The following is a 16,274-nucleotide window of genomic DNA, read 5'->3' as shown; positions in this document are numbered from 1 at the left end:
TAAATCAGTCTATTTTGCCAATATCTAGTAGGAGACTGAACGATGCTTGAGTGCTGAACAGGAGTGAATGTTTTGCTTGATATATTATAATAAATAAAATCTTTTTAAAAAAGATTTATTTATTTATTCATGAGAGACACAAATAGAGAGAGAGGCAGAGACATAGGGAGCCCAATGTGGGATTTATCCCAGTTCTGGGATCATGCCCTGAGCCAAACGCAGATGCTCAACCATTGAGCTACCCAGGTGTCCCCATAAACAAAGTTTTATGGTGTGCATTGACTCAATCTGAAGTCCAATGGAAGAGGACAGGCCCACTCACTAGACTTCCTGAAGGATTAGAGTTTCCTTTTGTAGATTCATATATTTGTTTATCTACCAGTCTGTCACTGTTTTTCTTTTAAAATCAAAGAGGCTTGGAGTTCAAGGAAATGTAGCAGGAGGAAAGAATATACACAAATCACACACACACACACACAAACACATGCATACACAGCATATGTATATAGAAAGAATTGAAAAAAAAAAGAAAGAATTGTTATATGTCTACTTTGATAATGGAAAACATTTCAAGTTAGCTACTTCAGAACAAGTCTTTGTCCTTGATCTACCCTTCTTAAGATGTTGTATCACAAACTTTCTAAAACTATTTCATTTGTATTCTCGCTGAATGAATATAGCTTGAGGAGTCTTGTCTGTCTTTATCTCTCTGGGATATATTACATTTTTTTTAAATGTCCAGGTATTCCTAATTATTATTTTTTATATTAAATTATATCTCTTAATTTACTTGATAATGTAAGGTGAAATGGGGATCTTTTTTTTTTTTTTTTTTTAATTTTATCCTAGCCTATCTTTAACCTTTTATCAGCATTAGGATAGTCTAATTCAGGTGAAAAATCACCCTCTTGCCTTTACTCCTTTAAGACTCTATGTTTTTAGCAAACCTGTTGCTAATTCTGCTGAGACCAAGAATATCACTATGTCTATCTAGTATGTACCCTCCAAAGACTGGCTCAAGTAAATACCTTCTTTGTATCAAGGATTTTTCTTTGAGGGGGGTTGGGGGTAATTTTGTATAGTACAGTTCAGGTAAAATTTTGTTGAAATTGTTGGAGTTTCTTAGTTTCTGGCATGGGTAGGATACTGAGAGTATCACTCAAGTTATGTTAAAGATTGGAGATTATTTATATATTTTATTACCATTAAACCTTCTGAATTTGATTAGGAATGACAAAAGGAGAAATTCTTTTCAATCTGTCGGAGCACTTTTTAAGCTTTCACGATGGAAACTTTGAAATATATATAAAAGGGTAGAGACTAGAGTATGATGAACACTCCATGTGTTCCATCACCTGTTTCAATTCATTATCTGTTTGTCTCATCTAATTCAAGGAAATCTAAGACATCATATAATTGCACTATGGAGTGTTGCTAAACAGTATGAGATGAATGCTATATATTTTTGTATATAGCTTGTCAAATGTCTTAATTTTAAATATTTAGGATTTCAAAAAGTGCTCTGATTCTTGAGCTTAAACTTTCTGGAACCATCTTTTGCTCATTTAACTTATAGTTGATATATAATGAAACATTATAAAATGTTACTTACTATAGTTATATCTGGCCACCTGATTTTAATATTTTGCCCTATGAGAGGATATATGGTTTCATAAATTGGACACTCAATGCATATTCTTTTGCTGATCTGATAATGGGCCAAACTATTGCTACCTTTTGAAATTACTTCTTCCTGACAATTACATTTTATCTTAGCATTCTTTGGAGGGTGTAGCTAATACTCTGCTATAACTTTTTTTTTTTTTACCATTTACTTGATTCTATTTGTATTATTATTAATTGTATATCAACGCTTATCAGTTATCAAATACAGAAAGCTGTAGATAGACATAGTGGATCCAAGATGAATAAAAACCAATTTCAGTCTACTGGAAAGGATGGTGCATAAAAAAATGAGCTGTGCAATACTTTGTGTTAAGTATAGTTCTTAGAGATAAGCATGAGTTATTATGAGAGCAGCAAGGTGGACAATGACCTAGTCTGGGATAGTCAAGAAGGCTTCCTGCGGGGGGAATGCATGAATCTTAATGTCTGAATAATGGATTCTTGGGAAAGAGGTTCAGGAAACTGACATGAGAAAAGGCATAGAAGGGAGAAATGATATGATGGATGTGTGTAGAGTGAGTGAGGGTGATTGCAAACAGGGCAGTTCTACTAGAGTCAAGACTGAGGAAGGAAGGTATAATAGACAAAAACCAAAGAAGTACTCCTAGGCTGAATCTTTTCCAAGAAGGAAGCAAGGTACACATCCTGTAACTAAATAAGTTAGATAGGAGAAAATAGTAGAACTGTTTGATTTACTTTTCCTTGTTTCTCTAAAAATGTATATCATGCATGTGTATATGTATAAGGGATGAAAAAATACATATACATATGTATATATTAAGGATGGATATTTTAATTGTTATACTCAACAAAAATGTTTGGAGGCTACTTTTGATCATAGGTGGCCTTATATGACTTACTAAGGAATCTAAACTTCATCTTCGGGTCATGAGAAACCTAGAAACATGAACAGTGATAAGATCTGGTTTGCAGTTTAGCTAAATTACCTTGATCATTGTAAGAATGAGTTTGAGAAGAATAAAATTATAAGGTAGAGACCATTTAGGAGGATGTCACAATAACTCAGAAGAAAGATAATGAGGACCTGAATAAAACCATAGTGCTATAAGCAGACTAAAGAAAAAAAGAAGTAGAAGAAGCAGTTAAAAACATGCAGAACTTAATAATTGATCAAATGTGGGGATAAGGTAAATAGATGCAGAAAGAGTCAAGGATAACTCACAACTCTTTAGTTTGGGTGATGAATTTTGTCCCTTTCATCAAATGAGAGAGCACAGGTAAAGAAGGAGATTGAGGATAGCTCTGATGGGTTTATTTTCTGACATTGAATTTGACTCATACTTGATCATTCATTCAGTGAGCTTTTGTATCTATGCAGCCCAAAGTATTACACTGGCTTCTGTGGAGCTAACTAGGAGGAGAATACATAGCCTTCTTTTAAAATGTACTCCCAATATAGGTCAAGAAACAATTGCAATTCACTAAGGAATGATGGGTAAAGTGTATGGCTACCAAGTACTTACGAGAGGGTGATTGCTTCTCTACAAAGATTGAAGGAGGCTTCTTGGTCAATTTTGTATCTCCTATAATGCATATAGCACTCAATAAAAATTATCAATTTATATATATATTTTTTTCTATTTTTAGCAAGGATTTGTTCATAAAAAGAATCATCATTTCTGAAAGCCCAAGCAGGGCACATTTATAGACTGTTTTATTGTCATGTTGCCTACATGACAATAGTGACATTAAACTAGAAAATAATTGTATAATAAGATTCTTTTTTTTTTTTAAGATTTTATTTATTTATTCATGAGAGACACAGAGAGCAAGAGAGGCAGAGACACAAGCAGAGGGAGAAGTAGGCTCTATGCAGGGAGCCTGACGCAGGACTTGATTCCGGGTCTCCAGGATCACACCCTGGGCTACAGGCGGTGCTAAACCGCCATGCCACCAGGGCTACCCTATAATAAGATTCTTATGTCTTCTTTTCATCTATGATTTAAATGATACACATAAGCATTTAGAACACCAATTGGGGAAAATTTTTATTGATTTCTTAATAGTGTTAATAACAACTTCTTTCTGTTCTGGAGGGAAAAATGTGTATATATTTTGGCCTACCCTTAAGTACAGCAGACACTGACAATTTCAAGTAGAATCAATATCTGTGTAACTTTTCATAGAAAGTTAACTTTGCCTTTCTGAAAATATAAGATGCCACTGTGCTTCCAAATCAATGTTAAATTTTAATATAAAAATTCTTAGATGGTGAATGGAAATATACAGCAAAGTCTAATTATTTTTTATTTTCTACCTTTGTTATTTCCTTGAATGAGATTAACTAAAAATAGATTTTTCTCTTTTTGCAAATAAAATACCAAAATATTTTATCTATAGTTTTAAATTTATAAAAACAATTATACGTTAAACTAAGACCACAATAAAACTTCAAAAGCATATAAAATTACCAAATTGATTAGTTGTTACAGTTTTTATTTTATTATATCATATGCTTTGTGTTTTTAAATTTTAATAGTTGATGCTTTATTATATCATGTACTAGACAAAGACTGATTTATTTAATCCTCACGGCATCTCTATTATTACCTGTTTACATACTGGGAAACTCAATAGGAATTTTAAGTAACTTGTGCTTGTCATAGAGCCATTAAGAAGTCCAGCTGAGATTTTCGATTCAGAGCATGGTACCCAAGCCTTTAGTTATTATGTTACAGTCCTCTCTTCTGTAAACTTCTTAAGGTATTTTTTCATCAGAGGTGATGATGAAAAAAATGTATATATACGCAAATAAATTTGCTGAGAAAGCCTTTATTTTTAAGGTATACACTCCATCTTTGTCTGATTTACTAATTCAAGGCATAACAAAGAAACCAAACATTAGAGGAATAAGATTTTTGTCTTTCCTTATTCAAAAATAAAAGTGAAATCAGATGGCGTTGTTTTCTGAAATGGGTTGATAGTTTCCTGAAGAAATGCCTGTAGGTGTCCCTTGAAGACATATCTATTCAACATGCTATCTCAATTTTATAGCTTAGCTTTGAAAATCTAAAACAGAATAAATTAAAACAATTTCTCTTTGGAGCTGCAATTGGTCCTCTTCTATCTGAAGCCAATGAGACTGTGACAGCACATTTTAGTTCTCATATGCTACCTGAAAGTCAAAATTAGGAATGCAAGGGCTGTGAGGACTAACTTAATGCATGTGAAAAACAGCACGGTGCAATTGCTTTGAAGAGAAAAAACAGTGAATGCTTAAGAAAATGTGAAAGATTCTTTTTGTTACCCTGAGAGGAAACAGTTCAAAACCTGAAAATGGAATTGCTTTTATAATAAGTGTGTTTAATGCAAATTCCATTCAGGACACAAAACCTAGACGGGCATGTATTTCTTATTTGATAAAGGAGTAATTTAAAAGAGAATGTACATTATCTAAGGTTTCATAACATTGTACCTTAAGGGGATTAAGATATCTAAAACCTTTGAAGTCTGCAGATTTTATTTTATTTACTCACAAGGATGGAGTTCTTTAGTGATTTGTTGCTCTAAGAAAATTGCCCATTAGCGTTTGTATTGATTTGCCTTTCTCAAAATGAAAGAAACAAATGTAATTCATTAGCACTTTATTATTGAATCCTTTTAATATGAAATATCGAGAACTTGGGTCCTTATTAACCTGCAAAATGTTTAAAGAAATGCTTTCAAAGTTGGAAAAGAATAGAAAGTAGAACTTAATTTGTATCTGTACCTAGATATCTGATGAATTCAGCACAGGCTGTCATCATAGTTTTTGCTCCCAAATCTACTTGAAATGCTCTTATTGTCCATCCTATTGTTGTGAAAATGACTGCATTTATTAAATTAGTTCTTTATCCCAACTAGGTTTCTGTCAACTATATTGATCATTTCTCCAAATGCTAATCCAAGTGCTACCCAGTCTTCAAGGATCAGTGAAAGCCTCACTTCTTCCCTGAGGTTTTTTTCTGATGACCTTGATGCACCTTGCTTTCCTCTTGATTTCCGTAGCACTCACAGTCTGCTCCTGTGGTTTCAACTGGTGTGCCATGACACTGAGTGTGTCAAAAATGGGGTGTTCCTGGAAAGTAGCAGGCATGCTAGTAATAGCAGACCTTTCTCTTTTTATTGTAAAACTACTGCTTAAACAAGAAAAGATTTTGACTGAAAATACCAGTGTTTTTTATTTATTACTTTTTAATTATTTACTTGTAAAGAATATATTTACTATATTAAGTACACACTAAACTAGAAATTCTTAAAAGATGAGGAAAAATAAGCAAAAGTCACTATTTTAACATTTTCTTACACTATCTTGATTTGTTTGGTATTTAGCCTTGCCCTATACAGTGTGTATAGCTAACTCTAATGTCATTTAATGTATAATGTATGATTTGAGAAGTTAAAAAACATGTGTATCTCAGGGGCACCTGAGTGGCTCATTCAGTTAAGTATTGGCCTTCAGCTCAGGCCATGACACGGAGATTCTGGGATCAAGCCCCACATCAGTCTCTCTGCTCAGTGGAGTCTGCTTCTCTCTCTTCCTCTGTGCATGCTCTCTCTCCCATTCTCAGTCTTTCTCTCAAATAAATAAATAAATAAATAAATAAATAATCTTTTTTTTTTTAACACATATATATCTTATCTTATTCTAAACGTTACTGTATGTACTTTCAAAAATGTGGGAATGGCAGTAAAATAAACAAGATGTGAGGGAATGAGTCCTAAGGAAAAAAAGAAAAAAAAAAATAACATTAAGCTAGACATAAACTGTATGCTGTAAAATTCTGTATTTTTGCTGAAATTGGCAGCAAATACAATTTTGGTATTTCTAATAATCAGTACAAAGATAGGAATGCTGTCAATTTCAGGGCTCATAATGTCTGTATAATCTAAAAGAAAAGAATAAAGCAAATAGTACATACATACATTCATGGGGCAGAGGACATATCACACATAGTTCAATAAAAAGCCAGTTTATTGAGAATGGAGAAGAATCCACATAAAGTCATTTCCTTGAGCTGCCTTTTGATTTAGCTTGATTCAGGCATAGATTGAAGAACAGTGATTTTTACAAGATCTGGGGCCAATGGCATATCAAAGATGCAGGTAGGCCAGGTCCAAGGACCTGGAGGGGTTCCTGCAGGACCATCCAAGGTGGGAATCAAACATGAGCCAGTTGGAAGTGAAAGCAGAGTTTATTGAAGATATAGAGAGAGCAGATACAGATGAGCTGAGTGTCAGGGAGACTCATAAAGAAAAGGAGGGAGTCCCCTCTTTGCTTGGGATCTGGGGTTTTGACTAGTGATTAGGGATCCAGGAACTGGTGAGAACAAGGACAGGGTCCAAGTGTCTTTCATAAATCACTCATTCCCTGAAGCCAGAAGTCTTGGTGTCAAGTGTCAAGGTGCTTGGAGTCAGTGGTCTTGGAGAACATCTAACATGGCCCTGCCCAGTCACTCTTTAGATGTTATCTATTGTGCTGGAAGACTCCAAACATTGCATTGTCTCCATCCCTTACAAGGAAGTAGTATGCTATTTGCATTACAAGGCATGTGTAGAATGGGATGGGGGTGCAGAATAGAAGCTGGAGCAAAGGAAAAAAGAGAAAAAAAAAAACAGCTTTTTTTTTTTAAAGGGGTCCCTTCATTTTCCCTGTCTCATCAGAAGCAACTGAACAAATTTTAAAATACACACACACACACACACACACACATATATATATATATTCTTTTTTTTTCCCCCAATTTAAAGATTCCCAACTGGAGATAAAAAAAAATCCCAAATGTGGTATTCTGGAAATGGTGTCAGGCTCTTCTCCTCCTATTTTCTCTGAAAATCCCTTGAGTAGTGAGCTATTAATAGCAATGAAATGGTAGTGGGGGTGTGATAGCATTTTACAGTAGCAATCTCCTTCAGAAAATCTTGGATCCTATTAAATAACAAATGTTTTTCTTGTTATCTGTACTTTTGATGAGTTAGCCAATAATTCTCAACCAGCACACTACCCCAGACTAAGCAATTTAAAATCTCTGAGGTGAGCCTGTACCTTCAATACTTTTTTTTTTTTTTTTTTTTTTTTAACTTCTCTAAGCAATTCTAATGGGCAGCCATTTGAGGACTATTGAATTTAAATTGTGTAAAGGCACACCTGTTGCTGAGGTTGGGGACAATAGGTATAGAGAGTTTCTTTTTGGACACTGAGTAATCTGAAAGGGAATGGAATGATAAATTGAGATGGGAGGAAAAGGTGTGGAAGACGAAGTGTGAGGCCAGGATTGTCACTGAAAAACCAGCTCTTGTGGCTATGACCAGAGCATTTTTTAGTATACGGTATCTAATGTTAAGTTTGAAGTTTTTTTATCTCCCAATCCCGTGCTTCCATAAATTCTGTTGTACTATTTGTATTTTATAAGTGGGTGGGATTCTAGGAAGTGGATCAGGGAAAAGGACTGAATCCAGTATTTGAGTTGAAATGACTGACACAGACCAGAAACAAAATACAGCATTGAGATGTATGATGATTAGAAAATGTACAAGTGTTATGAGAAAGTCTCTTCTTCCCAAAAATTACAAAGTGATTTCTGAAAGAACAAAAAATAGGGTTTGGGTTAGAGGTAACCATTATGTGTGTCAAAGTTTTAGAATGGAATGTTTGGAGGCCATTATCTTAACTAAACAAGAGAATTAATGAATTGCATGCCTTAAGGCAGCCTTTGTAAATGGAGAAACAGATTCCTGGACCTACCTATTAAGGTAGGTTTATTTTTAATTTAATTCCAGAAGTGAACTCCATGACTACAAGGACTGTCCATCATGTTCACCATAACTCTTAAGTCTATAATAATGTTTAGCACATACTAAATATTCTATGAGTGCCTGTTAAATAAAGTTAAAAAAATCATATTTTGGGATAAGTATCAGAACACAGTTATGATAGTCTTCCCTTTCTATATTTATATGTATTTCCGTTTATATTTTTGTAGTTTGTTATAAACTTTCAGCCTGATTTTATTCCTAATTAAAACATTCTTGACATAATTTATGTTTATTTGCAGATATTCCCAGATATCAGAAAAAATATTGGTGCTTTTTGTTTTTTTTTTTCGAAAACATATTCCTATATATTAGTGAACCTAATCCATTTAAGAGTGTCTAGGTATGAAGTATGTATGTGAAAGAATTGCTAAGAAAGGGATTTGGATATGAATGACTTATTTATTTATTTATTTATTTATTTATTTAATGACTATTTTAATTTTTCTGTTTTTTGGTCCTCCTTACTGCATCACCACATGATTTATTTGTTCACTAATCTCCCAAATATACCTAGTAGAAATATTACAAGGAAACTTCTCAGTTCCTCAGTGCTTTGAGTTAGTGGATTTGACCACTTAGAGGTACCTTCAGCATTACAAATTAATCTATTATCCAAAAAAAAGAATATTCATGAAGTGTCTACTGCACGTGACCACATTGGTAAAAGTTGGGTCAGTTGCAATCCCTCCATATGAATTATCTGACAGTCTGTTTCTTTCTCTTTTCTTGAAGATTTTATTCATTTATTTACACAGAGTGAACAAGAGTGGGATAGGGGCACAGGGAGAGGGAGAAAAGATTCTAAGTGCACTCCAGCTGAGCAGAGCCTAATGTTTGCTGGACTCCAGGACTCTGATACAAGAGCTGAAATCAAGAATTGGACACTAGCTAACTAAACCATTCGGGCACCATTCTCACAGTCTGTTTCTAAGAAGAAATGCAGAGCCCCAATTTCAGCTCCATATAACAAAAGTTTATGCAAGATGTAGTGGTATAGAAAGAATGTTTCCTGGTTATATGGAATAGGATTTTGCAGGCTGGCAGAGCTATAATACAGTAGCACAAAACTAAGTTTCTCATACAAAATAGGGTATTTTTTCCTAAAAATTGTGAAGATTATCAATGTTTTCTTTGAACTCTTACAAAATTATTTGCCTGTACTACTTATGCTGCTCATGGTACACGATTGTGAATTGTTAGTCACTTTTTTTCATATGCATACCTTCTCCTTATTGAGCTTATAAAGCTTCTCATGGCAAAAGCTGTGTCTTCCCTGTACCTCTTTCCAGCCAGTCTTTGGATAGGATAGCATAACACATTCATTCATTTATTTACCAGATGTTTATTTTGAGCTTACTGTGTGTCAGGCATTATCATTCCAGGTGCCAGGGATAAAGCAGTGAACAAAATAAAGTTCCAACCCTCACAGAGATTACATTTCCAAGAGATAAGACAGACAGACACTGAAGAAACAAGCCAACACATACATAATGGGTTCAACAGTAATAAATGTTATGGACAAAAATAGGTTTGGTAAGGGGTGAAGAGCATGGCAAGGAAATAATTTTTTATAGAGTGGTCAGGGAAAGTTTTAATAAGAAGGGATGATATTTGAGGTAAGATGGAGGTGTGCAAGTACCTGAGGAAAGAGTTTCCAAACAGAAAGAGTAATGTAAAGAACCTTAGACTGTTAGTGTTTGGTTTGTGTTAGGAAGAGGAAGGTCCGTTACCAAAGATGATGAGTGGGGGGAAGGACGTCAGGTAAGAGAGGGTTGAAGAATATGGGTAGATCATGAAGTTCATGGGAAGGAATTTCAATTTTACCTTGGATGAGATGACAAATGATTAGAGAGTTTGAGTGGAGAGGAGAGAAATGATCTTGTTTACTTTCTAACAATGGTCCCTAAGTAGAGAAACGACTGGGGAGGAAAGGGGAATATGGAGGCAGAAGTGAAGCTGGGCAATAAGTTAGAAGACTATTTGCAATATAATTGATCTTAGACAATGCCGGGGTTAGAAGCGCTGACCTCTGTGCAGTATAAAAATCTGCATATAACTTTTGACTCTCCCAGAACTTAACTACTAATAGCCGAACTGACTAGAAGCTTTAGCGATAACATAAACGGTTGATTAACCCATATTTTGTATGTATATTCTAGATATTAAGTACTGTATTCTTACAATAAAGCAAGCTAGGAAAAGAAAATATTATGAAGAAAATCATACGAGAAATACACTCGCAGTACTTTGCTGAGTTTATTTACACTGCAAGTTTATGTCATCTGCTTACAAGATAAATCATCAGTGACATATCAATATTGTTCAATATATTTATTGAAAAAATATGTGTATAAGTGGACTTGCATAGTTCACATTCAGGATGTTCAAGGGTCCACTGTACTTTAGGCAAGAGTTAATAGTAGTTTGGATACCACTGTAAGTAGCAGAAAATGTGAGAGGTAGTTGGATGATGGATATGATTTGAAGGAAGAATAAAAAAAGCCAACAATACTCGGTAATAGAGTGAATACAAGAGTATTTGGGTGATGGATTAGATGTGAAGTTTGAGAAAAAGTAATCAAGGATAATAAGAAGTTTTTAGCTCACGAAACAAAAGTTGGAGATGCCATCCACCATATATCATCATGGCATGTGGAATTGTTATGTGGAAGACTGCAAGAGAAGAATGTTTCAGGTAGAAATCCAGAATTTGTCTTTTGTATATGTAGATTGCCTTCTCTCCATACAAGTGGAGAATCAAAGTAGGTAGTTAGATATATGGTAGTTAGATATTTGCAAAAGAGGTTTGGATTTGGCATAATGCTTAGTATTGATGCAAAAATAATACTTTTTGTTGTTCATCGATTCAATCTTTCAAAATGAAACATGTTAACTAATACTTTTAGAGAATTGGAAAAATCAAGCAGGTTCTTGCTTTCCAGATATATATTTGAAAATGGTATCTATTCTGCTTCAAACAATTATATATTTGACTTACCATTCTTGCGAACAAGGGGGTTTTGGAATCTTTTTCCAATTGGGCAAAAGAATTTAGACTATATTTTATTTGAAATGGAATCTCAAAACTTACTGATAAATGGCTTTATTATACTAATTGCTTTTTCTTTATTTCCATAGTCTGTCACTGTGCCAGAGGGAAATTATATTGGCCTTAAAGGATTTGTTCTTCAAATGGCCACGTAGGTCACAACACGAAAACTTACTTAGTTGGTGGCAAATTTATTATTTAATGATTTGTCCCCAGTGTCTTTCTGGTGGCTATATTTAAAATCATTGGTCTATAATTGCTACCCTTTTATGCATATGCATGCACATATAATATATTTCATTTATAATCTTTAGACACATTTTTCATTCAAATATTCAAAAAGCACTGTTATTTAAAGACTCTACAATAGCATAGAGCCATTTTTCAAGTATTCTTAAGCCCATTTGTACAATGAGAGTTTGAATAATAATGTAAGGAGTTTGTAGTTGACATTTGGGAAACTAGTACCTCAGAAGGAATAATTGGATGCTAGGGCATTTTTAAAGCTTTATACATTTTGAATGACCTTATGCTTAAAACACTCTCAATATAGTTGAAATACCCTTATGTTTCTTTCCATTCTCTCTACTTTGAGACTTTGTTGATTATCTCCAATAGTATCATTTTTTTTTACTTAGAGAACTCAGACACAGATATAGGTGTGAAGAGAAAAACCGTGGCCCAAAATAGCATGGTTTGATATCAAGGTTGCAAAATAATGTGAGATAAGTATTTATTGAATTAAAATGAGTAGGGAAATGAAGAAAAAATAATCAAGGATGTGATAGGTCATTTCCATGTATATTTCAAAAGTACTTTTCAAAAGCCGTTTGACTAGGTTCTTTCATGTTGTTTTAACATCTTTCTTGCTATTTGTGTTAATAAATTGTCCTGAAGAATATTTATAGCCTGGTATACCCAGAATGATAACCCCCCAAATACTAATGCAATGTAATCCTAATGCATATGTTGATACCTTTTATAGTGTATGTGTGTGTTTTTTTGTTTTTTGTTTTTTTTTCTTTCTGTCTTACCCATAGAAAATGATACCATCTACTGGACAGACATGGGCTTCAATAAAATTAGCCGAGCTAAAAGAGATCAGACTTGGAAAGAAGATATCATTACCAATGGCTTGGGAAGAGTGGAGGGGATAGCTATTGACTGGATTGCTGGTATAATCCATGGCTTTTTCTGTTCTTGTTCCTCACCTATTTTGTTAGGGTCTCAATCTCCTTCATAAAAATTCTGTTTCCAACTCATAACATTTTTTTTTTTTTTTTTTTTTACTTCTAGCCAAAGGGATAAATAGTCTCTTTTGCTCTTGGCTTCATTCTTTCTAATGCTTTTGAGCCTTTAGACAAATGTTTTTATGCAAAAGTAGAGTATGTAGTGTTAACTATGCCCAAATCTCCCGGGAACTGTGAGGCAGGTAAACAAAAGTGTTAGAAGTTCTCTTTTGCCTGGAGTCAGTAGAAAGTTAAAATAGATCCCTTCTTTAGGTGAGAGAAGTTTCAACTTATTTTTAGCATATAAGTGTATCACTATATGGTTTAAACTACAGATATGCGAGATTAGGAAGTATTTGCATATTAGTTTATTTACAGATTTCTGGTTAGAAAATGTACACATTAAGAAATATAGGAAGTAAATGATTTCTTGATTTTATGTGAATGTTCAGAAAGTTAATTTTAGCCATAACAAATTAATAATTTTCTTTCTTACAACCATGTTATAAACATATCTGTATTTCTCCTAGGTAACATATATTGGACAGATCATGGTTTCAACTTAATTGAAGTTGCAAGACTCAATGGTTCTTTCCGTTATGTAATTATTTCCCAAGGCCTGGATCAACCAAGATCTATTGCTTTGCACCCAGAGAAAGGGTAATTTTAAGCTTTACATATATCTTGAGGGTTTTTTTTTTATATCTTGAGTTTTAGTGAGTTTTCTTAAGTTTCATTTAAAAAAATGATGTCCATATTAATATTTATTTTCAGGTTATAATGTTTGAAATGAAATTCAATATTTTACCTAAGCAAAAAAAAAAAAAAAAGTTTATTTTAACTCTGTGATGTATATTTCAGAACACATTTGATGGGGTCATATTTATTATGCAGTTCTTTAATGTATGTGTAAATCCAAGTAAGTATACCAAAATGTTTCTAGGTTCTTAATTTGAATTCTGCCCTACAACTGTTTACAAAGTGGATACTCACTTATTTGCTGAATGATTGGTATCCAACCTCTTCTTCAATATTTCTAAGGCTTCAGTTTCCATTTATAAATCTATGATTGACAAAACATGTTCATCCCAACCTCTGTATTTTTTGTTTTCCCTTGAGTTCCAGATAAATATGTCTACCTACCTTTTTGACATCTCCATTTTTCCATTTGGATGTTTCATAGGCACTCTAACTGTGCATATCTAAAATTGAAATGAATTCAATCTGCCATCAAGTTCTGTTAATATTTCCTTTCTAAATATTACCAATCTACCACTCTCCATCTTTGCAACTTCCACTCTAATTAAATCTGTTATCTTACACATACAACACGGCAATAATTTCCCAGTTCCTCTCCTAACATCATTAAGGGCTACAGTGATTCTTTTTTTCTTTTATTATAATTCTTGCTTAGGTCTTTTCAAGGGATCCATCCCCATTGACTTTTGTGTAAAGCCCAAAATTTCTGTTGTGATACTTTTTTTTTAAGATTTTATTCATTTATTTATTTTACAGAGAGAGTGAGTGGGTGAGGGGAGGAGCAGAGGGAGAGGGACAAGCAGACTCTGCGCTGAATGTAAGTTCCATGTGGGGCTCAATGAGGGGCTTGACCTCATGACCCTGAGATCACAAACTGAGACAAAATTAACAGCCTGATGCTCAACCAACTGATTCACCCAGGCTCCTCTATTGTGATTTTTTTTTTTTTTTTTTTTGTGATCTTTCTTAATCAGGTCTTATGCAAATGTTCAGTTTCAAACTCCTACTGTTGTTTCTTTGGTATCTCAGTCAAACTTTCTTGGACTACATAGTTTTAAAAATATTTTCAGATATTTCTTACTCTTTTCTTATTCTTTTCTATTCCCATCCTTTGAAAAACCTCTTTCCTTTATTGGCAGTGCTTTCCTTACGACTTTTACTTTGCTAAATTTTATTTATCCTTCTCTGGCTTTGTAAACAGATTAGATTGTTCTATTCTATGACACCAAAGTACCTAGTACTTTCATTTTTTATAAATTCCATGCACTAATATTTGCTTATTTGCTTATATTTATTTGCTTAGTAGCTCTGTATTTTCACTGGACTGGATGATGTCTCCATTCTTCATTGTTCTATGAGGAGAATAGACATGTGTGTTTGGTTCATTTCTCTATTTCCAGGTCTTAGTACATTGGCTGGTAAAGAATAAGTTGTTGACTGATAACTGCTTTTCTCTTAGTCAATAATTTAGAAATAGTCTTACTATAAAACTTTATATAACTTGCCACCATTGTTTTTCTTTCATTGCTAGTATAATTTGGCTTCAGAGTTTTTTGCTTGTTTGTTTTTAAAAGGTGGAGATTTTTATGTTGATTGAACTCCTTTTCATTTTGGAGAGGTAGAAAAGTGAACCCTGATGTATTAGATACACAGTGTAAAAACATCGATTTAGAATGAAGGCAATCTATGTAAAACATCAAATCAACTATCATGAAACTTTGCAAACTTTCTAATTTGTTGTAGCTTTTCTAATATCATCATTTGCTTCAGTTTCTTGACAAATGCTATAAAATTAAGTCATTGTATTAATATAGTGAACAAGGAAACAAAAAGATTAATATAGGAGAAAGAAATAACATTGACAATTTGTCACACTTCAAGCTAAGATTATGATGTAAAAGTTAAAAAACCTTCATTGGTTAAGAATGCTCTTGGATGCAAAAATTTAGAGCATAAGTCTATAGGAGTTTTTCTTTCTATCTTTTTCAACTGTTATCTTTACTAGGCTATTTTCTGTTTTAGAATTGGTGTTACAACATACCTGATATATCATTGGGAGTATGTTTACACTTAAGGAGAAGGGGGAGAAGATAAAACACCTATTCCTTGCCAGATCATGTTTGGGAAGGGAAACATCTTTATGTCAATTTGTTTGATATCTGTTAGCCAGAAATGTCTTAGATTGACTAATCTAAGGATGGATATGTAACCCACAAATGGGAATGTAACCAGGGGAAAAGAGTTAGCCAAAGAAAGGGAAGAGATTATTTTGACATATTTAGATGAATTATGTTTTATCTCATGGACTGGTATAAGGTCCCAGATGAAACATTATATACAACAAACTCAGTTTCTCAAGAAACTCAATTTCTATTAACGGGGCAGATCTTGTGGAGGTGGATTTCAAAGAGACCTTATGAGAAAGAAGGAAACCAATCTCTCGATTTTTCCATCTCAGTAGTCATTCCAATACACTCTCCTTTCTTAGTTCTTTTTCTCTTGACACCTTAATGTTGGAGCTCCCCAGGGCTCAGTCTGGTGTTATTCTCTTTGGTAGTTTCATCCCACCTAAATGTTAAAGACTTTAAAATGTTGATAGCCAGATCACACCTCACTCTAAACTCTAGATTCTTATGTTTTTATGTACTACTTTTTCAACATGTTCAATTACAGATCTGTGACAGATTTTATTTTCCAAGGTGATTGCAATAATATCTGCCGTTCCACATGCTCTT

At 33.7% G+C, this 16,274-nt stretch overlaps 1 protein-coding gene across 1 annotated transcript in view; it reads left to right on the top strand.

Annotated features, from left to right (window-relative positions):
• LRP1B (LDL receptor related protein 1B) overlaps positions 1–16,274 on the top strand; it is a 1,959,891-nt gene that overhangs the window by 1,433,248 nt on the left and 510,369 nt on the right. Inside the window, exons 36-37 of the mRNA XM_038565111.1 lie at positions 12,592–12,726; positions 13,311–13,440. Coding sequence (XP_038421039.1) covers positions 12,592–12,726; positions 13,311–13,440 — 265 coding nt within the window. The remainder of the gene's footprint in view (positions 1–12,591; positions 12,727–13,310; positions 13,441–16,274) is intronic.

This window comes from Canis lupus, chromosome 19 (genome assembly GCF_011100685.1).
Source record: "Canis lupus familiaris isolate Mischka breed German Shepherd chromosome 19, alternate assembly UU_Cfam_GSD_1.0, whole genome shotgun sequence".
Lineage (NCBI taxonomy): Eukaryota > Metazoa > Chordata > Mammalia > Carnivora > Canidae > Canis > Canis lupus.
The sequence above is the reverse complement of the archived record's forward strand: the minus strand, read 5'-3'. Positions and strand labels throughout refer to the sequence as shown.